General features: G+C 44.6%; 1 protein-coding gene across 1 annotated transcript in view; it reads left to right on the forward strand.

The window, feature by feature from the left end:
- The window catches only part of ELAPOR2 (endosome-lysosome associated apoptosis and autophagy regulator family member 2), a 56,438-nt gene that overhangs the window by 31,215 nt on the left and 7,299 nt on the right, over positions 1-17,924 (forward strand). Inside the window, exons 12-17 of the mRNA XM_063135056.1 lie at positions 2,386-2,523; positions 5,592-5,855; positions 7,917-8,090; positions 12,263-12,452; positions 14,627-14,723; positions 15,590-15,691. Of these exons, the coding sequence (XP_062991126.1) occupies positions 2,386-2,523; positions 5,592-5,855; positions 7,917-8,090; positions 12,263-12,452; positions 14,627-14,723; positions 15,590-15,691 (965 nt within the window). The remainder of the gene's footprint in view (positions 1-2,385; positions 2,524-5,591; positions 5,856-7,916; positions 8,091-12,262; positions 12,453-14,626; positions 14,724-15,589; positions 15,692-17,924) is intronic.

Raw genomic sequence — 17,924 nt, forward strand, 5'->3', positions numbered from 1 at the left:
GGCATTTCTCCATGCCATTTTATAGCTGGATATACGTATGCCTTATTAAGCTACAGGAGTTTGATTGTCATTTGGAGTGAGCCCATTTTGCATAGATATGTTCTTGAAGACAAAGTAGTGAAAATGTGCAGAGGGTACAGAGCTCCCATAGCCCAAACACCCCACCCTGCGTGGTTTAGCTTGTTTTGTTATGAGATAAACATCGTTTCCTATGTTTCTGCCATTCAATATTGAAATATACCCTTCTTCAACTCCCAAATTGTGTTCCGAATTCTGTACTTCTGTCGGAAACTGGGGAAAGCTCTCTTTCGCTTAGGGCCTGGTGGTATGCTTTAAAATTTTGGATGGAAGTTAGTCTTTTTGGGAGGGGCTCAGGTTTGCTCCCATATTTGTCCCAGGATAACTATGTGAGCAGCCGGTTCAAGCATCTTGCCAGGAAGGCAGCTTCAATCGGTCTCTCCTCCTCTTTCCTCCTCAATCTGGGTTTGAATATTGCTCTTAAATCTGTCAAACAAAGATTGTGGGACATAGCTTTTTGCGATTTGCACACCCGCTCATACGTTTCCTGCTCTCATAGTGCAATGTATGTCCATTATGTCGGGCCTTTTCATCTGGCTGATTACCTAAAGAACCTGTCGGTGGCTAAACACCGCAGTGCTTTCTCTAAGGCCAGATGTAATGTTTACTCTACTGAATTACTTCGGGGCGGATTTGCTGGTGCCCCATATCAGGAAAGACGGTGCCCCTGTAGGAATATGGAAGTGGAGACGATGGAGCATATTTTTTTTGTCTTGTAGCTTTTATAATCAGGCTCGTTGTTCTATAATTACCCCATTGCTGTGTAGACTGCCCAGAAGTTCAGATAAATCCTATATTAAGTTTCTGCTGGAAGACAAGTCCCCAAAAATGACTTTGGCTGTTGCTAAATTTCTTATAGAGGCGGCCAGGATTAGAACTCTTTGTGTATTAGATGAAAGCTGATAATAGTTTTAATTTGTTTTATGTTTTATGTCTGAGTTTTGGCCTTGATGGATTTATGGATCGTAATAAAGTGATGTTGATGATGATGATATTGAAATATCAATTTCCAAACTCCCCCCCCTACTCTGTAGATGTGCATTCGATGCCCTGCTTGTGTCCCCACCTGTAAGAGCAGTTAGGCTGGCAGGCACAAGGTATAGGTCCTTCTCGGTAATGGCCCCTAGCTTGTGGAACTCTGTTCCAATTGATATCTGCCAGGCTCCATCATTGCAAGCCTTCTAGTAGGACCGGTTCACCTTAGGTAGAATTAAGTTAGGGCTCTAGTGGGGTCATTGTGAATATGGTGTATGTTTTTGTGTGTTAATTTTGGTCTTCTTTTTATCATTGGTTTGGAATGTTTTGTGGATTTTAAGTTCTGTTGCGTGACACTCTGAGAGGATCTATCCTAATGGCAGCTTATAAATCTTTTAAATGAACAAACAAACAAACAAACACAATGACTTGGGTTACATGAGTACCACATTTCACCTTTTTAATCAATAGAGAAGTATCCAAATAATATTAATATCTGAGCTTGTATCAGTCCCACTGATATTCCCCAATCTGGTATCCTCCAGACGTGATGGACTGCAACTCCCATCATCCTCAACCAGCATGACAAATGATCAGAGATTATGGGAGTGGAGGTCTAAAACATTTGGACAGCACCACATTCAAGAAGGTTGATGTAGATAATCTCATAAGTGATTGATAATCACATGGGTGGTGGCCACCAATCTGGATGGCTTCAAAAGGGGGTTGGATAAATTCCTGGAGGCAAAGGCTATCAACGGCTACTAGCCCTGATGGTTGTGGGCTATCTCCAGTATTTGAGGCAGTAAGCCTGTGTGCACCAGTTGCTGGGGAACATGGGCGGGAGGGTGCTGTTGCACCATGTCCTGCTCGTTCATCCCTGGCCGATGGCTGGTCGGCCACTGTGTGAGCAGAGCTCTGGACTAGATGGACCCTTGGCCTGATCCAGCATCAGGGCTCTTCTTGTGTTCTTATGTTTCCTGTTTTCCCACACCTTTTCTAAGAGGTAACATCTTAAAAAACAATTTAATCAAGCACAGTAGTGTTGTGTTACTAGGCTTCCAGATTGTCACCACCAGTAGGTACTGGGAACTATGTAGAGAAATGGGAGAAGGCCAAGATCTCGGAAAGGTAGGTTCCTCTCCATTGGAACTCGTGATGCCTTATACTTGAATAAAATGTTTTGTTAACCTGGAACCAGGTATATGATCTACTTCTTGTGGCCAAAATAGTGGCACACCTGGCCCCACAGAGGGAAAGATTGACAGCCCTGCATTATTTAACAGCCTGTGACCCAACATCATCTGTTTATTTCATGTCATTTGCTTCCAGGACATCAATAAAAAGAACACAAATGTAGTGGAATCGTGGAGTGGAAGTAAGGACAAGCAATCGTACACACACATAATCTCCAAAAATACTTCTTTTACCTTCACGTGGGCTTTTCAGAGAACAAATCAGGGCCAAGATGTAAGTACTGTGAATATTTCTGTGGAATTAAGCATCTTGGATAAGTTTTTAAGAAGCACTAATGCTGCCGTGGGACAAAACTTTCTTTCATAGCTTTGGGAATGTTGCCAAATGCTAAGCCATCAGGAGCAGGTGTTGCACAGTTGATAAAGTATTAGAATCCTGGAGCCAAAGAAGTGGCTGGTTAGCTCAGCTTCTCTTTGTGATCCCCACTCTATGACGGCAGCTTCTTCTGTCCTTAGGGCCTGTGTAAGTTTTTTAAACCAGCTAAACTGTCAACTTTCCTTTATCTCATGGAAACTGAACTGAAAACACTCGGACAGTTTTCTTCTCTGGATGGCCGAAATGTTTATGAATCATTCTTTGCTGCCACACTAGTTCAGCCAATCAGTGCCAGTGGCTTCATTGCTATACACACAATACCATATAGATTAGTTTTGACTTTAAGAGGCCTACGCAGGGAATTCTGCTTGTCCTGGGCAAGTTACTCTCTCTGTCTAATTTACCATTGCGAATTAGTTGACGAGAACTATAAAGGTTTCCGTACATTGAAAACTGCCACAGAAATTATAATCATTTAGAAGTTATCATGATGTTGCAATAAGAGTTACAGAGAGGCTGGATGTCTTCCAGGTGTCCCTTTCTGGGTTCTAGGTCTTGCAGGACAGATTCTTACACCTGTTTTCTGTACAAGTTCAAGATGAACCAAGGACTCCACTTCCAGAAGAGGAGTTGGAAATTCTAGGAGACAGGCTTTATACCCAAATGGTTTGGAGTGCCACTCTCCTTGCCCAAGACTTGCCTATAGGCTGTACCCATGTGTCATCAAACTAATTGCCAGTTTCGAAGGATGACGAGACTAAGGACAGAACCAGAGGATAGCTATTTAAAAATACCCTTCCAGCCTTAGAATCATAGAATAGTAGAGTTGGAAGGGGCCTATAAGGCCATCGAGTCCAACCCCCTGCTCAATGCAGGAATCCACCCTAAAGCATCCCTGACAGATGGTTGTCCAGCTGCCTCTTGAAGGCCTCTAATGTGGGAGAGCCCACAACCTCCCCAGGTAACTGGTCCCATTGTCGTACTGCTCTAACAGTCAGGAAGTTTTCCTGATGTCCAGCCGGATTCTGGCTTCCTGTAACTTGAGCCCATTATTCCGTGTCCTGCACTCTGGGATAATCGAGAAGAGATCCTGGCCCTCCTCTGTGTGACAACCTTTTAAGTATTTGAAGAGTGCTATCATGTCTCCCCTCAATCTTCTCTTCTTCAGGCTAAACATGCCCAGTTCTTTCAGTCTCTCTTCATAGGGCTTTGTTTCCAGACCCCTGATCATCCTGGTTGCCCTCCCCTGAACACGCTCCAGCTTGTCTGCATCCTTCTAGAAGTGTGGTGCCCAGAACTTAAGATGAGGCCTAACCAGGGCTGAATAGAGAGGAACCAGTACCTCATGCGATTTGGAAGCTATACTTCTATAAGTGCAGCCCAAAATAGCATTTGCCTTTCTTGCAGCCACATTGCACTGTTGGCTCATATTAGGCTTGTGATCTACAACAATTCCAAGATTCTTCTCGTTCATAGTATTGCTGAGCCAAGTGTCCCCCATCTTGTAACTGTGCATTTGGTTTCTAGATGTAGAACTTGGCATTTATCCCTATTAAATTTCATTCTGTTGTTTTCACCCCAGCACTCTAGCCTATCAAGATCACTTTGAAGTTTGTTTCTGTCTTCCAGGGTATTAACTATCCCACCCAATTTTGTGTCATCTGCTCTTCCAGGTTTCGCCTGCTGAACGCCACCCCTGTCCCCAATTAATTGTTCCTCTTTCCCTAGGCTGGGGCTTCTTACCTGCTTCCCTCTACATTCTGTTCTAATAGTTCATGGTTATATATTTAATCCTCTTTTGTGCCCCTTCTCTCAAATTCCGACAGCCACCCCCATCAACTACACCTCCTTTTTTACAGGTCTAAAGTCTGAAGAGCAGCCTTTCCCAACAGTGGGTCCCCAGACCTTGTTGGACTATAACTCTCATTACCCCATGCAATTGGCTTTGTTGGCTGGAGATGATAGGAATTGGAGTCTGACAACATCTGGGGATCCAAGGTTGGAAAAGGCTGTTGTAGAGGTATAGAGAGTCAGTATGAGGGAGGAGAAGTATGTATGCTACCCTGAGCTGCTTACAGAAAGGGCAGGATATATATATATATATATATATATATATATATATATATATATAAAATAAAACTCCCCTGCCCCTCCGTGGCTACAAAGGTCAGCAAATTGCACTGGGCTACTGATTTAAATGGAACTACAGAAAGAAGGTGTAACAGTCACTAGCCAGTCAGCCCCTTCACTCAATTAAGGGCAGCACTTTCTAGCTTATGAATGAACCCTGGAAATGATGCAAGAGCAGTCTGCCCTTTTCCTGGCAGCTCACTACGTGGGAGGAAGAGGCAGAGACAGAAAAGGGGGTGGCAGGAAGTGTGACCCACCCACTTTTGACTATGCTCACTGCTGGCTTTGGCCCTGCCCACCACTTAGGGCTTCTTGAAGCGAGTGATTTATAGCACAATTGTGACTGGCCACTCACGGATGTTCGCGGGTCATTTTGACAACAACCTCCAGGGGATCCCCCGCTCCTTTCCTTAGTTTTTGCCTCACAAAATAAACCTCAGAAAAACCGACTCTTCTGAAGTTGCACTATAATATGCCCACTAGAGGGCGCTGTCCCATTGAAATGTACAGGAAGACAGTTGTGGTAAGGAAATGCAATCCCCTCCCCCCTTCTGAAAGTCCTCTGATATGCAGCCCCTAGCAGCTACTCATGAAGGAATGTGGCTCCCACCAGTAAAGAGGTTGCCCAACCCTGCATTAGGTCAATGGCATTGGAATCATTCCACTGCTGAACTTCCTTCTGAAGAACTACATGGGTTGCCTTCTTTCTATTGCTCTTCATACCATTTTGCAATGACGATGTCAACAATAAAGGCTGTGCCTTTGATGAAGCGTGTGTAGAGCGTGTCCCAGCTGTAGCAGTTGTGTTATTTCCCTTCCCTGTTGTTTCTCTACAGAGCCGGAAGCTCATCAATGACGTGGCAAAGATCTATTCGATCACCGTGACCAATGCAGTTGACGGCGTTGCCTCGTCCTGCCGGGCCTGTGCTATCGGTTCTGAACAGTCTGGTTCCTCTTGCGTCCCCTGCCCTGCTGGGCACTACATAGAAAAGGAAACCAACCAGTGTAAGGAATGTCCTCCCAATACGTATCTGTCCATTCATCAAGTGTACGGCCAAGAAGCATGTGTCCCATGCGGACCTGGCAGCCAAAGTACCAAGGTAGACAGGTGCCATAAGTAGTCTTCATGATGTTCAGCTGCTTTATTATGCATTAAATGTAAACATTTGTTACGTTATTGTTTATGTTACGCATAAAGTTCTAGGAAGTAAGTAGGCCTCAATGTACTTACGATTTGTATCTACAGGTTGGGTTCGTAAGGGGGTGGGTTGAATGCCTGAGTACTGATTGGATAGTGGTGGGGGAATACTTGGATTAGCTGTGTGAGAGTGGGAGGATCTGGAGAAATGTCGCTATATGTATAGATGAGACAGAAGGGTATGTGTGTGGGGGTTAAGATTCTGTGAAGAGAAGTAGAGAATTGAAGTGTATGATTTTGTGAGAGGAAGATACTGTAGAGGAAGGTTTGATGTGGGTTATTGACATTGAGAACGGTATTATTATATAGTAGAACCTTGTAAGAAAGAACTGACAGAAACCAATGTGCTTAGAACCTTCTAACCATACGCGTTTCAACTGAGGAAACCAATAAGCTTATGGATACGCACTTACTTATGTCAATAAATTCTAATTACTTTCAAACCACTGGTGTGATCTGTGGAGGAGTGACTGAGGAGAGAACAGTTAATGGTGGCAGCGGAATGGGAAACTGAGGGCCAGGTTGCTGGGCTGTGGAGCTGTGGGGCCTAAAGAATAAAGGCGAGACAGGAGCTGCAGCAGTAGGCCCAAACCCTCACACACGTCATCAGCACAGGGGGGATTGAGTGGTCCTGAGTGCTAGTGGCGTGGATAGTCCTATCAGGCAGCTTGTGGGTGTCTCAGGTGAAGCCAAGACAACACAGGTGAAGGCAGAGCATCACCGTCTTGACCTATGTAAACAAGCATCCCTAAGAATGACCTGGATCAGGTCAATGGTCCATCTAGTCCAACACTCTTTCTCCAACAGTGAACTCCAGGCAGGCACTCCAGGAAGCTCACAAAAGAGCAAAATAAGGACAGTCATCCCATGCTGCATAACCCCAGATCTGGTAATCAGTGGTATGCTCACTCTGAATATGGAATTGGCATTTAGTTGTGAAGAGCCACTGATAGACTATTCTCTGTGAATCTGTCTAGTCCAGGGGTTGGGGAACTTCTTTAAGCCAAATCGCCTCCCATCAGGCCATTCATGGACCAGATTACATCAGTAGGTGTAGCTGTGCCCACTGATGTCATCACTCCACTCTGTCTATTTTGCATTTCTCCATCCTGAATGATGCATGGAGTTCTGTGCTGCTCTCCACAGAACTCCGTGCATCATTCTGCTGGTGCTTAGAGGAGAAAGGGGTTCTGCTGGTGCTTAGAAGAGGGGCTCCTCCAAGCACCTGTTGAGCCCCCAGCTTCACATGTTTCTCATCATCCCTATGGGAAAAAACAGTGGGGCTTTCTGCAGGGGGTAGAGCATGGGAGCCAAGACCTGTCCCCTGGAGGAATCCATGGAGCTGTATGGGGAACCTCTATTGGCCCGGTTAGGCCCACAAATGGAGGTTCCCCATTCCTGGTCTAGTCTCTTTAAAGCCATTTAAGAGTCACATTACATTCATAGCTATGTAATGTCTGCCTCTGTCTGTCACTGGCCCTGTTCAGAAGACACCTTAAACCACGGTTAACAAAAAAAAGACCTTAACCACTGTGGTTTAAGGTGTCTTCTGAACAGGGCCACAGTCTTTACAACAGGGTTGACGTTTGCCTTGAAAGTGGTCAATGGGCTGATCCATTATTGTCCAAATAGTTTCCAAAAATGGTCAGATGTATCAATTATGTGGAGTGTTCATTTATTTTTATTTTCTTTAAAAAAGTAACACAGAATTATACTAATTGCAGGAAACTGTCTTTTCTGGTAAACTTCAGATGGTTTTAATGACTATCATGCTAGATCATATGGAAGTCCCTTGTCCCACCGCAAATGTTATGGACTTGATGGTCTTCCTGACTTCTGGACACTTGTAACCTATGCCATTTGTCTGGGCTTGTGTCCTGTTTCCTCCTGAACCTTGATTTAGAATGTCATTCTCTGTAACATTCCTGCCACAATTCACGTCCATTTTGCTTTCCTTTCTAAGGATCATTCTGCATGCTTCAGTGACTGCATGCTGGCATACGTCAAGGACAATCGGAGCGTGGCCTATGATTTTAGCAGCCTGAGCAGAGTAGGCTCACTAATGAATGGACCAAGCTTTACGGCGAGAGGAACAAAATTCTTCCATTTCTTCAATATCAGCCTGTGTGGAAACCAAGTAGGTGAATGCCTGTCTAGGGCCAGAACTACACATTATGCACGATATCACGCTGCTACCCAAAATGGCATCTCCTCTTCTCCTAACAGTTAGTATCAAGTATCTCACATTTTGATGGCATCACATGACCATTCCCACTGAAGCTCATAGGAACAGAAGAAATTGCCTTATACTGAATCAGACCACTGGTTCATTTAGCCCAATATAGTTGACAATGACTGGCCGTGAATCTCCAGGGTTTCAGATACAATTATTTCCTGCCCCTACTTGCAGAAGCCATGGATTGAACTTGGACCCTTCTGCATGCAAAGTACGTGCTCGGTCACCAAGCTACATCCCCTCCCTTTAACAACTCCAAGGTGTTAGCTGCGGCTGGTTGGGGTGGAGAAACATACAATGTTGTGATGTCACAATATGGAGTAAATGAAACTAAAGGCATAATCCTATGCATGCTTAGATAGAAGAAAGTCCTGCAACTCCTGGCGTGCTGCTGGGGGTTGTAGGACTTTTCTTCTGTCTACACATGCATAGGATTGTGCCCTAGGTGGCCTTAAATGCCATTTTGGGCAGGAGCTTTGTGTCATGAGTAACATAGATTTTCAGCCTGAAATGGATTCCCTTGCCATTCTATTTTGATCCGGTGTTGCTTTATGTTTGCCTGCCTTGCATCATTCCTTAGATGAAGTGGTACCAGATTTGAAGCAATTTTACCCCAGAAGAATTCTTCAAAAATGTACACAAGGCGGAAGGGAATTTCTTTGGTTTTGTTTTGGGCTGTGTCTGCACCAGCTCTTTGCTCTGCTGTATAAAGTGCTTTCCTTTTCATGTCCCAGTGGCTTCACACATTTCTAACCCACACACCAAAGAGCAGAAAAGAAATTATATCTGACTAAGGGCTCATCTACACCAAGCAGGATATTCCACTATGAAAGTGGTATATGAAAGGAAGGAGCCACACTACTGCTTTATAGTGGTACTGAAGTGCACTGACAACTGTTGGGGCCCATGACACATACCATATACTGCTTTCATATCACTTTCATAGTGCTATATCCTGCTTGGTGTAGGTGTGTCAAGGGCCCCAACAGTTGTCAGTGCACTTCAGTTCCACTATAAAGCAGTAGTGTAGATCATGCAGCGCACTTCAATACCGCTATAAAGCAGTAGTGTGGCTCCTGCCTTTTATATACCACTTTCATACCACTTTCATACTGAAATATCGTGTTTGGTGTAGATGAGCCCTAAGGGCAGTATCCAATACTACACCTGTACCTCAGCTAGTTCTGTTGTGCTCACATGCCCCACTGTGAGTGCAACAGGAACTAGCACTTCCTAAAGGAATCCTGTAAGCAAGTGGAAACATGCATTACTCTGTTGGGACATATCAGTGGAACTCCCTTCTGCAGGCTCTGCTGACTTGTGCCTTTCCAGAAATGAGCACTTGTTTCCAATAGCTTCAGGAACTGCTAGGTTCCCATTGCTCTAGTGGAAGGTCGTACTAGCGTGCGGTCAGTATTGGATACTGCTTCTGGTGTCCTAGACTTTGGTGTCTAGGAACAGATCGGAACATTTATGTGCCTTTTGCTCATGAGTAAGCATTGCAAAGAGCACTGTGCAAGAAGCAAGTTCCTATTTCCTTGTTGCAAAATCTGGAAGTGGAGTGCCTGAAAAGAACCTCTCCCTGGGACATACCAAGAAAAAAACCCCGAAACAGCCATTGTAGATATACACTTATTGTAGGGTGACCATATGAAAAGGAGGACAGGGCTCCTGTATCTTTAACAGGAATGTAGAAAAGGGAATTTCAGCAGGTGTCAATTGAAGAAGGTGAAATTCCCTCTTCATCACAACAGTTAAAGCTGCAGAAGCCCTGCCCTTTCTTGTATCTGGGCACTCTACTATAGCTAGTGTAGCTTTAACTGTTGTGATGAAGAGGGAAGTTTACCCTCTTCAATTGACACCTGCTGCAATTCCCTTTTCTACAAGATACAGGAGCCCTGTCCTCCTTTTCATATGGTCACCATAACTTATTGCCCTCTATATATACTCAGAATTTTCTTTTCCATTGTCCAGAGGTGTTTGCTCACAGTTATTTAAGCTTGTGGCTTTGCCAAATCTATTCAAATATTATCGACAGTGTTGAAAAATGCATCCTTTGGCGGGGTGGGGTGGGGGCAGTTTTGCCACTAATTGAGAAATGATAATTTACATTGCCTTGACTTACTCTCACTTTCAGTGGCATCATCATGTAGCCAAATCTGCTTAGCTATGGCGCGTGTGACATTGTTCCATTCACTACATGAGTCCTGATTAGTTGGGGCTGCCCATGTAACAGACCCAGAAGCATTGCTTCCATTCTTAATTGTCCCTATTTGCCTTCAGTGACACAATCCTGTAGCCAAATCTGATTGGCTATGTGATCTAGGGTGACCATATGAAAAAGAGGACAGGGCTCCTGTATCTTTAACAGTTGTATTGAAAAGGAAATTTCAGCAGGTGTCATTCGTATATGCGGGGAACCTGGTGAAATTTCCTCTTCATCACCACAGTTAAAGCTGCAGGTGCCCTGCCCTCTTTTAAATCTGGTCACTCTAGTATAGCTCCTGCAGCTTTAACAGTGGTGATGAAGAGGAAATTTCAACAGGTTCTCTGTATATACAAATGACACCTGCTGAAATTCCCTTTTCTATGCAACTGTTAAAGATACAGGAGCCCTGTCCTCCTTTCCATATGGTCACCCTATGTGATCCCTTATGGGTTTGGGTGAATGATCCAAGAAATAAAAACAGAAGCAGCAGCCAGGTGAAAAATGGCACCAAAGCAACCACAGCCAGGGGGAGCTATAGCACCAAACAGGATTTTAAAAGGTGATCAGTTGCGCAAAATGTTTGGGGAGGAATTATTTCTGCCCAACCAGAGTTGCTATTTTCACTTTGAACATCAAACCTGGAGAATGTGCTGCCCTATTTACATTGCAATAAGTTATACTGTATATGTGTTACCATGAAATGCTGGACATCTACAGGGGGTCTGCAAATTGCAAGATGTTGTGTCATATTTGGGTAAGAGGTAGAATAAGTATTTTCATATCAATTTATTTGGAAGACTAATGGGGCCTATAATTAGTGTGCAATTACACAGTTTGACACTATATGTTGAAGTTTAACAGCCATTCTCTCAGTGCTGTCCACTAAAAATATTCCTTCCATTCTCCAAATTCCTGCATTAAGCTTTCGTGAGGTAGTGTATCATTATTTAAAGGGCAGAATACACTTAAGTTGCAAGGCAATTTATTATGTCCTGCTAGGAAGCAGCATGGTCCTTTGATGAATATATATATTGTTTAAAAAAATGCCATTTCTGAACAGCAGCTCTGATTAAATATGTGCCAAAGTGTGTGTGTGTGTACACTGTTTGATATTCTGTGAAGAGAGTTGCATTGGTCCTTTCATGGCAATACAGGTTAGTTTTTGTGGCTTCTTTGTTGGCAAATTAACTTCAAGCCATAGTGAGAAGCATGTGATCTCTGGGCTTGTCTACACCTGCCATTTATCCCAGGGTGGTCACGAGGTCATCCCTGCACATCCAAATGATGCACAGGGGATCCAGGGGTGAACTGAGAACGAACACTCAGTTCTCCCGGGATAGCTGGGACTGCTTTTCCCCCATTTTTCCCCACTGTCTCGGCACCATCCTGGGCTCTGTGGGTGGTGTGGCTCTCCTTTCCGGCGTCCTTCCTTTTCCCTATGAGTAGCAGGGCTCAGTAAACTGGCACGGAGCTGTGCGGAGGGCGTCCACGGGCATTGGGGATGAGGGGGAGAGCATTTTCACCATCTTCGGGATAGCGCTTGGCGTCTTCCAGTGCCAAGTTTGTTCTTTTTTTAAACAAAATAGTTCCTTCGCACAGGATCACGCCCACGCAATTGTGAAAATATCTACTCTTCTTCTTTTTTAAATGTCGCCCTCTTTACTTCCGGGACAACTCGCTGGCGTGCGGCCCCCGAGGGACGATCCCGGAAGTGGAAAACTCTGGGATCATCCCTCCCCCCTCCCCCCCTCCCCCCTCCCCAAAGAACTGCAGGTGTCGATGATCCCTCTGCTTCACAAGATGTATGGAAATCCTGCATGAAGGCCACATGTTTCTCCCTCCTCACCGCCTTTAAAACCCACAGGGAGAAAAGATCGCCGTTTGCGCAGACAATATAACAGATATCACGCTAAAGGATATGGTAGCTGAATCGGAGGACTATTCCAACGTTGTGAGGGCTTTTGTCTGCCAGTCCACTATCATACCCCCTGACAGCAAGGGATTCCGAACGGCTCTGGCACTTCAGTCCAACAGTCTCGCAGACACATTTTTGGGTAAGTGCTTTTAATCTTCTGTTTGTCCTGATAAAGAGTGAACGGCATGAATAGGGTGACCCTATGAAAAGGAGGACAGGGCTCTTGTATCTTTAACATTTCCATAGAAAAGGGAATTTCAGCAGGTGTCGTTTGTATGCACGGAGAACCTGCTGAAATTCCCTCTTCATCACAACCTTTCAAGCTGCAGGAGCTATGTTAGAGTGACCAGACACAAAAGAGGGCAGGGCTCCTGCAGCTTTAACTGTTGTGACGAAGAGGGAATTTCACCAGGTGCTGCATGCACACCTGCTGAAATCCCTCTTTCTATACAACTGTTAAAGATACAGGAGCCCTGTCCTCCTTTTCATAGGGTCACCCTAGGCATGAAAGCCAAAAAGAGGGGAAGAGGCGGTTACGTGCTCTAATCCCGTGGCTACATTTTAAAAAATGAAAAAATGCTCAAAAAAGAATTTGGGGAACAGCCCGCAGCTTGGCTCACAGAGGCAAAGCAAATTGCACACGCCGCAAAACTCTAATGAGCCAAAACAGAACTGGCTTTCCCTGCAGCGGTCATCCCTGCCAGTGCTTAACTCCGATTCTAGGGAACACCCTGGAGGTATGCAGTTCTTTGCGTGGGTTTATCCCAATCTATTTCCCGATTGCTACGCCTAAGAGCTGACGATGGGGCATTTTGTTTGGTGCTGTTTGACGAATGCACGTTTTGAATCTCTTCCTGCCTACGGGATGGGATGTGCAGGATCTCATGACAAGATTGCTTGATCGGTCCTCTCCCCTCCACCTGAGACGCAAGGCCCTTTCAGCTCCTCTTAATGCCAGCTGCCAAACTGAACTTCTTAAAGTGACAGTATCGTGGCATGCCAAATACCGGGGTGAAATGTCTTTTCTGCTGTATGCCAAGCAGGCTGACAACGCTCCATTGCTTGAAATATGTCACCACAGACACATCTATTAAAAAGCCAGTGGATTAGTTGCTTGCATTGATGAACAGTAAAGTGAGCCTCTCTCCTTTCATAAGGCCAACATTGAAACTTACTCAGACATTACGTTAAATCTGCTTCTAGTAGCTATGCCTTTTTCTCTCTTCATTTTTTCTCTATATCAGCTGCAGGAGCTCCAACATAAAAAGCACCCATACCACCATGCTATGATCCCAATCCAGATCAGCTGCCCCCTGCACCTATTCTAGAGTAAAGATGGGGTGGGGTGGGGACAAGTAGCCGCTAGACAAAATTTAAAGCCAACGTCTCCCAGGTATTTAACAGCATTTAACAACATGAGCTGAGTTTGTTTGTTTTTAATGGACCCCAGAATAGCTGTTTTTATAAGGATACTGTTGTATTTGTTTATTTATTTATTACATTTCTATACCGCCCAATAGCCGGAGCTCTCTGGGCGGTTCACAAAAATTAAAAACATTCAAAGTATAAAACAACAGCATAAAACCATACTATAAAATACAATATAAAAGCTCAACCAGATAAAAACAGCAGCAATGCAAAATTACAATTTTAAAACACCAAGTTAAAATTTATTTATAGACTGTTAAAATGCAGGGAGAATAAGAAAGTCTTCACCTGGCGTCTAAAAGCATATAATGTAGGTGCCAAGCGAACCTCCTTAGGGAGCTCATTCCACAGCTGGGGTGCCACAGCAGAGAAGGCCCTCCTCCTATGCTTTTTATGTTTTTAAACTTTGTGTATTTGTTTTTAATATTTACTGTTTTTAACTTTTGTAAACCGCCCAGAGAGCTTCAGCCATGGGGCGGTATAGAAATGCAACAAATAAATAAATAAATAAATAAATTTGGCTCTCATGCATAGCGAATACCGCTGCTCTTGACACATGCATTTCATTCTTGTGTTTAAGTGTTTGTTCCACTTCATTCTCAAACAGGGTTTTTTTAAAAAAAGTTTAATAAATTTAAAGGACAACACATGATAACACAGAGAGGAAATAAACAGTCTTATGAATATACATAGAAAACCAGAAGCTATGTCTATTTATGAAACAACAGTTCATGCCACTGGTTGCATTTCATGGTAACAAATAGGCATCACTGTCTGATAGCATTTTGTGGGATATATTTTGAATGTCAATATATCAGCACCCCCCACCCCCCAATTCCTCAGCACTTATTCCATCAGGGTTTAATATATCTATTTCCCTTGCAGGAGCTACCATTGAAACAACACTGGGAAATATTCATGTTAAGCCAGAAATATTTGAGCATTCTGAGAGGAAGATGATTGACGTTCATTTCTATTACAAGTAGGTAGAAAGATCTCTCTCTCTCTCTCTCTCTCTCTCTCTCTCTCTCTCTCTCTCTCTCTCTCACACACACACACACACACACACACACACACACAAACGTACACATGCACACAGAGAGAGCTACTACAATATAACGCTGGGGTCTCCAAAATGGAGTCCTCAGACACAAGGGCACCCTTGGGGAACAACTACTATGTCTGCAAAACTCTCAACTTCCTTCAGAAATAGATTTTTTAAACTTCATTTTTCTTTTCTACATTTATATCACAACTTATTTCTAAAGTCTCTGGGGTGGTTAACATCAGTATATAACTGGTGGGCCTGTTCAGACAACACACTAAGGCCACAGCTACACCTAAGGTTTCTCCTGGGTTCTTCCAGGGTTCGCCCCTGCCTGAGCGCTGGATCCCCTGTGTGTCACCTAGATGAACAGGTTTGACCCCTGGACGATCCAGGGATAAACCTTAGGTCTAGCTATGGCCTAAGTCATTGTTAGGTTGCTAACCCCTTTGCAGCAAATGGTTAGTGAGTGTATTTAAACCGCGGTTACGTAACCACCATGGTTAGGAATGGTTCACACGGCATGCTAAGCCATAATGTTTAGCTCAATCACCATGGCTTGGTGTGTCATCCGAACAGGGTCAATAAAAATAATTTTTAATCAAGAAAACCTTGGGACAAGGAAAAAAAAGTGAAGGCATAAAAATGGATTTGCTTATCATTGAGGAGACAGAAGTGTGTATGTTATGGGGTGGGGGCCCAAGAAGGAATAATAATAATAATAATAATAATAATAATAATAATAATAATAATAATAATAATAATAATAATGTGATTGAATACTTGTTCTCATTTCTATGTAGGTCTTCAGGAGCTACAGCTACTTGTGAAAATGGCCGTGCTTCTGTTGTGACGATGAGATGTAACCCTGCAAAACTGGGCCAAGGAGAAATTTCAGTTCCCAGGTATTTGTTAAGATTAGTGATGGTAACTGGGGATGTGTTACATCCACCCCCTCTTTGAAATTTTGTTACGCTTATCAAAAGCCGTTGGCTTCCTGGGAAATTATTTCGATACGTTGCCCGAGGAAGAACTTCCACGTTCCCTTTCAACAACACTTTAGGTGATATCTACAGACGAACGACAATTGTGCAGAACCTGCTTACCCCTTCCTGCTGCTTTATGGAAAATTTGTGGTTCCTTTTCACCTGAGAAGGAACCACAAAATTTGCCTTTCACTTCAGGGGAATTTTGATGGGGGTTCTAGGTAGAACCATATGTTACCTCTTGCAGGATTTCTCAAATAAAAACGAGACTCCTTCCCTTCAGATGGGGCCTTGCTAGACCTACCGGATAATCCGGCTGAGAGTTGGGGCGATGGCGTGCTACAGCTAGCGCGCGCCGTCACCCTTTTCCACACGTAAGACGTGATGGGGCAAGGGGAAGCCCCGTCGTGTCCGCCATTTTTTTTTTTAATTAAAGGGCCATGTGTGCAGGAGCACACCGCCGGAAAAGGTAAGGGCTTTTTTTAAAAATAAAGGGCCTCCTGCTCCCCCTGCCCCTGATTCCCCCCCACAATGCCTGATGCCCCCCCTGCCCGCTCGCCCGCCCGTCCTCCCCCCCCGTCCGCCAGGCCCGTCCCCGTCCCCGATCTTCTCCCCCCGCCCCTGCTTGCCAGGCCCGTCCCCGATCTTCTCCCCCCACCCCCGTCCCCGATGCCCGTGCCCGCTCTTCTCCCCCCGCCCCCTGTCCCCAATGCCTGTGCCCGTGCCCGCTCTTCTCCCCCCCGCCCCTCTCTCCTGCCGGGTTGGTGTTTCCCCCGTCCCCCATCTCCCCCCCATGATTCCCCCCCCCCGGCCCGATGGGCACAGCGGCCCTTTGGAGCGCTGTGCCCAGTCCGTGGCTTCTGTCTACTCACGAGTAAGCGAGCAGCCGGGAAAAGCCACGGAAGTTGCTAGACTTTCTGCCGGGGCTGCGGAAAACCCGGGCCATAAGCGAATCTGCTTATCCCGGTTCAAGCGAGGTCTTAGCCCAGCCTGACCCCGGAATCCCCTGTGCGTCATCTGGATGCACAGGAGGGAGACCGGGCCTCACACCGCGCTAAGGCCTCGTCTAGCAACGGCCATGGTTTGAGCCTCTCCACCTGTAGCTAAAGACCAAACATTGATTATATATGGCAGCTGGCAGCCTCTGGGAAAAACCTGGACCTCATGCAGGTTTGTTGCTAGCCCAGAGTACAAAAAGAAAAGAAAAGAAAAAATGTGGAGGGAGTGGCAGCTGTGATCATAGAATATGCCAGTGGACCATTTTGGATGGTTGGGGCTTTTATTCACATCCTCACTCCTTTTCCAAATTGACCTGCAAAATTAGTTGCTGGCAAATAATCAATTGGTAAAGAGCTTTCTTGTCACAGACCTGTAACTAAACAACTGAAAATAGATAGAGGAGAGTCAAGTGGTGTTGTTGATCCATCATTCTTGAGCGCCGTAAGTTGACACAGCCACTCTTGTTACAATCACTGGAGGGGGGAAACGTCAGGCCCACGGTCCACCTATGGACTAAATAAGTGTTGTGGTGTTTGATCTGTGAACGGTTTCACATATGCACCCCGTTGCAGTCCTATGACTGCAACGTTAAGGGATGGCTTGCAGGGGAACGGATGCTGGAGAATTTTGTTTGGTCTGCATTTTTAAGTGAACAAACTTCATTTGGCACTTCCTGGACTAATGTGCGGATTATCCTTTGGATTCTGTGTTTCTCTTAATGTCGCGATTCAGTTCTCAGTTCAAAAAATTTGCACAAAAATGTATATATTAGGTAAAGCTGTGTATAAGGAAAGTATGTAAAGGAAAGTTGTGTATGAAAATAAATGCAAGATTTTTGTATGGTTTGAAACACACCCGCCCTCCGAATAATATAACTGTACGGAAAAGACATGATTGAATGCATGTGAAACTGACATGGGCCAGATACAGACTGAATCATGAATGTGAAACACTGAAACATGGATCAAGCACCACCGAATTTTCCTATGTCCATGCTGTCCCCTCACCCACTGTGCTTTTTGATGAAGACAGTTCATACATTCAATTGCAAGTTAAGTGTTCCGTAATTGAACCATGCAATATCAAGAACTATATAGACAACTATAAATCAGCCCACTATATAATAATTTATGACAGAATTTGGCCTGAAAGT

Source organism: Elgaria multicarinata, chromosome 9 (genome assembly GCF_023053635.1).
Source record: "Elgaria multicarinata webbii isolate HBS135686 ecotype San Diego chromosome 9, rElgMul1.1.pri, whole genome shotgun sequence".
NCBI lineage: Eukaryota > Metazoa > Chordata > Lepidosauria > Squamata > Anguidae > Elgaria > Elgaria multicarinata.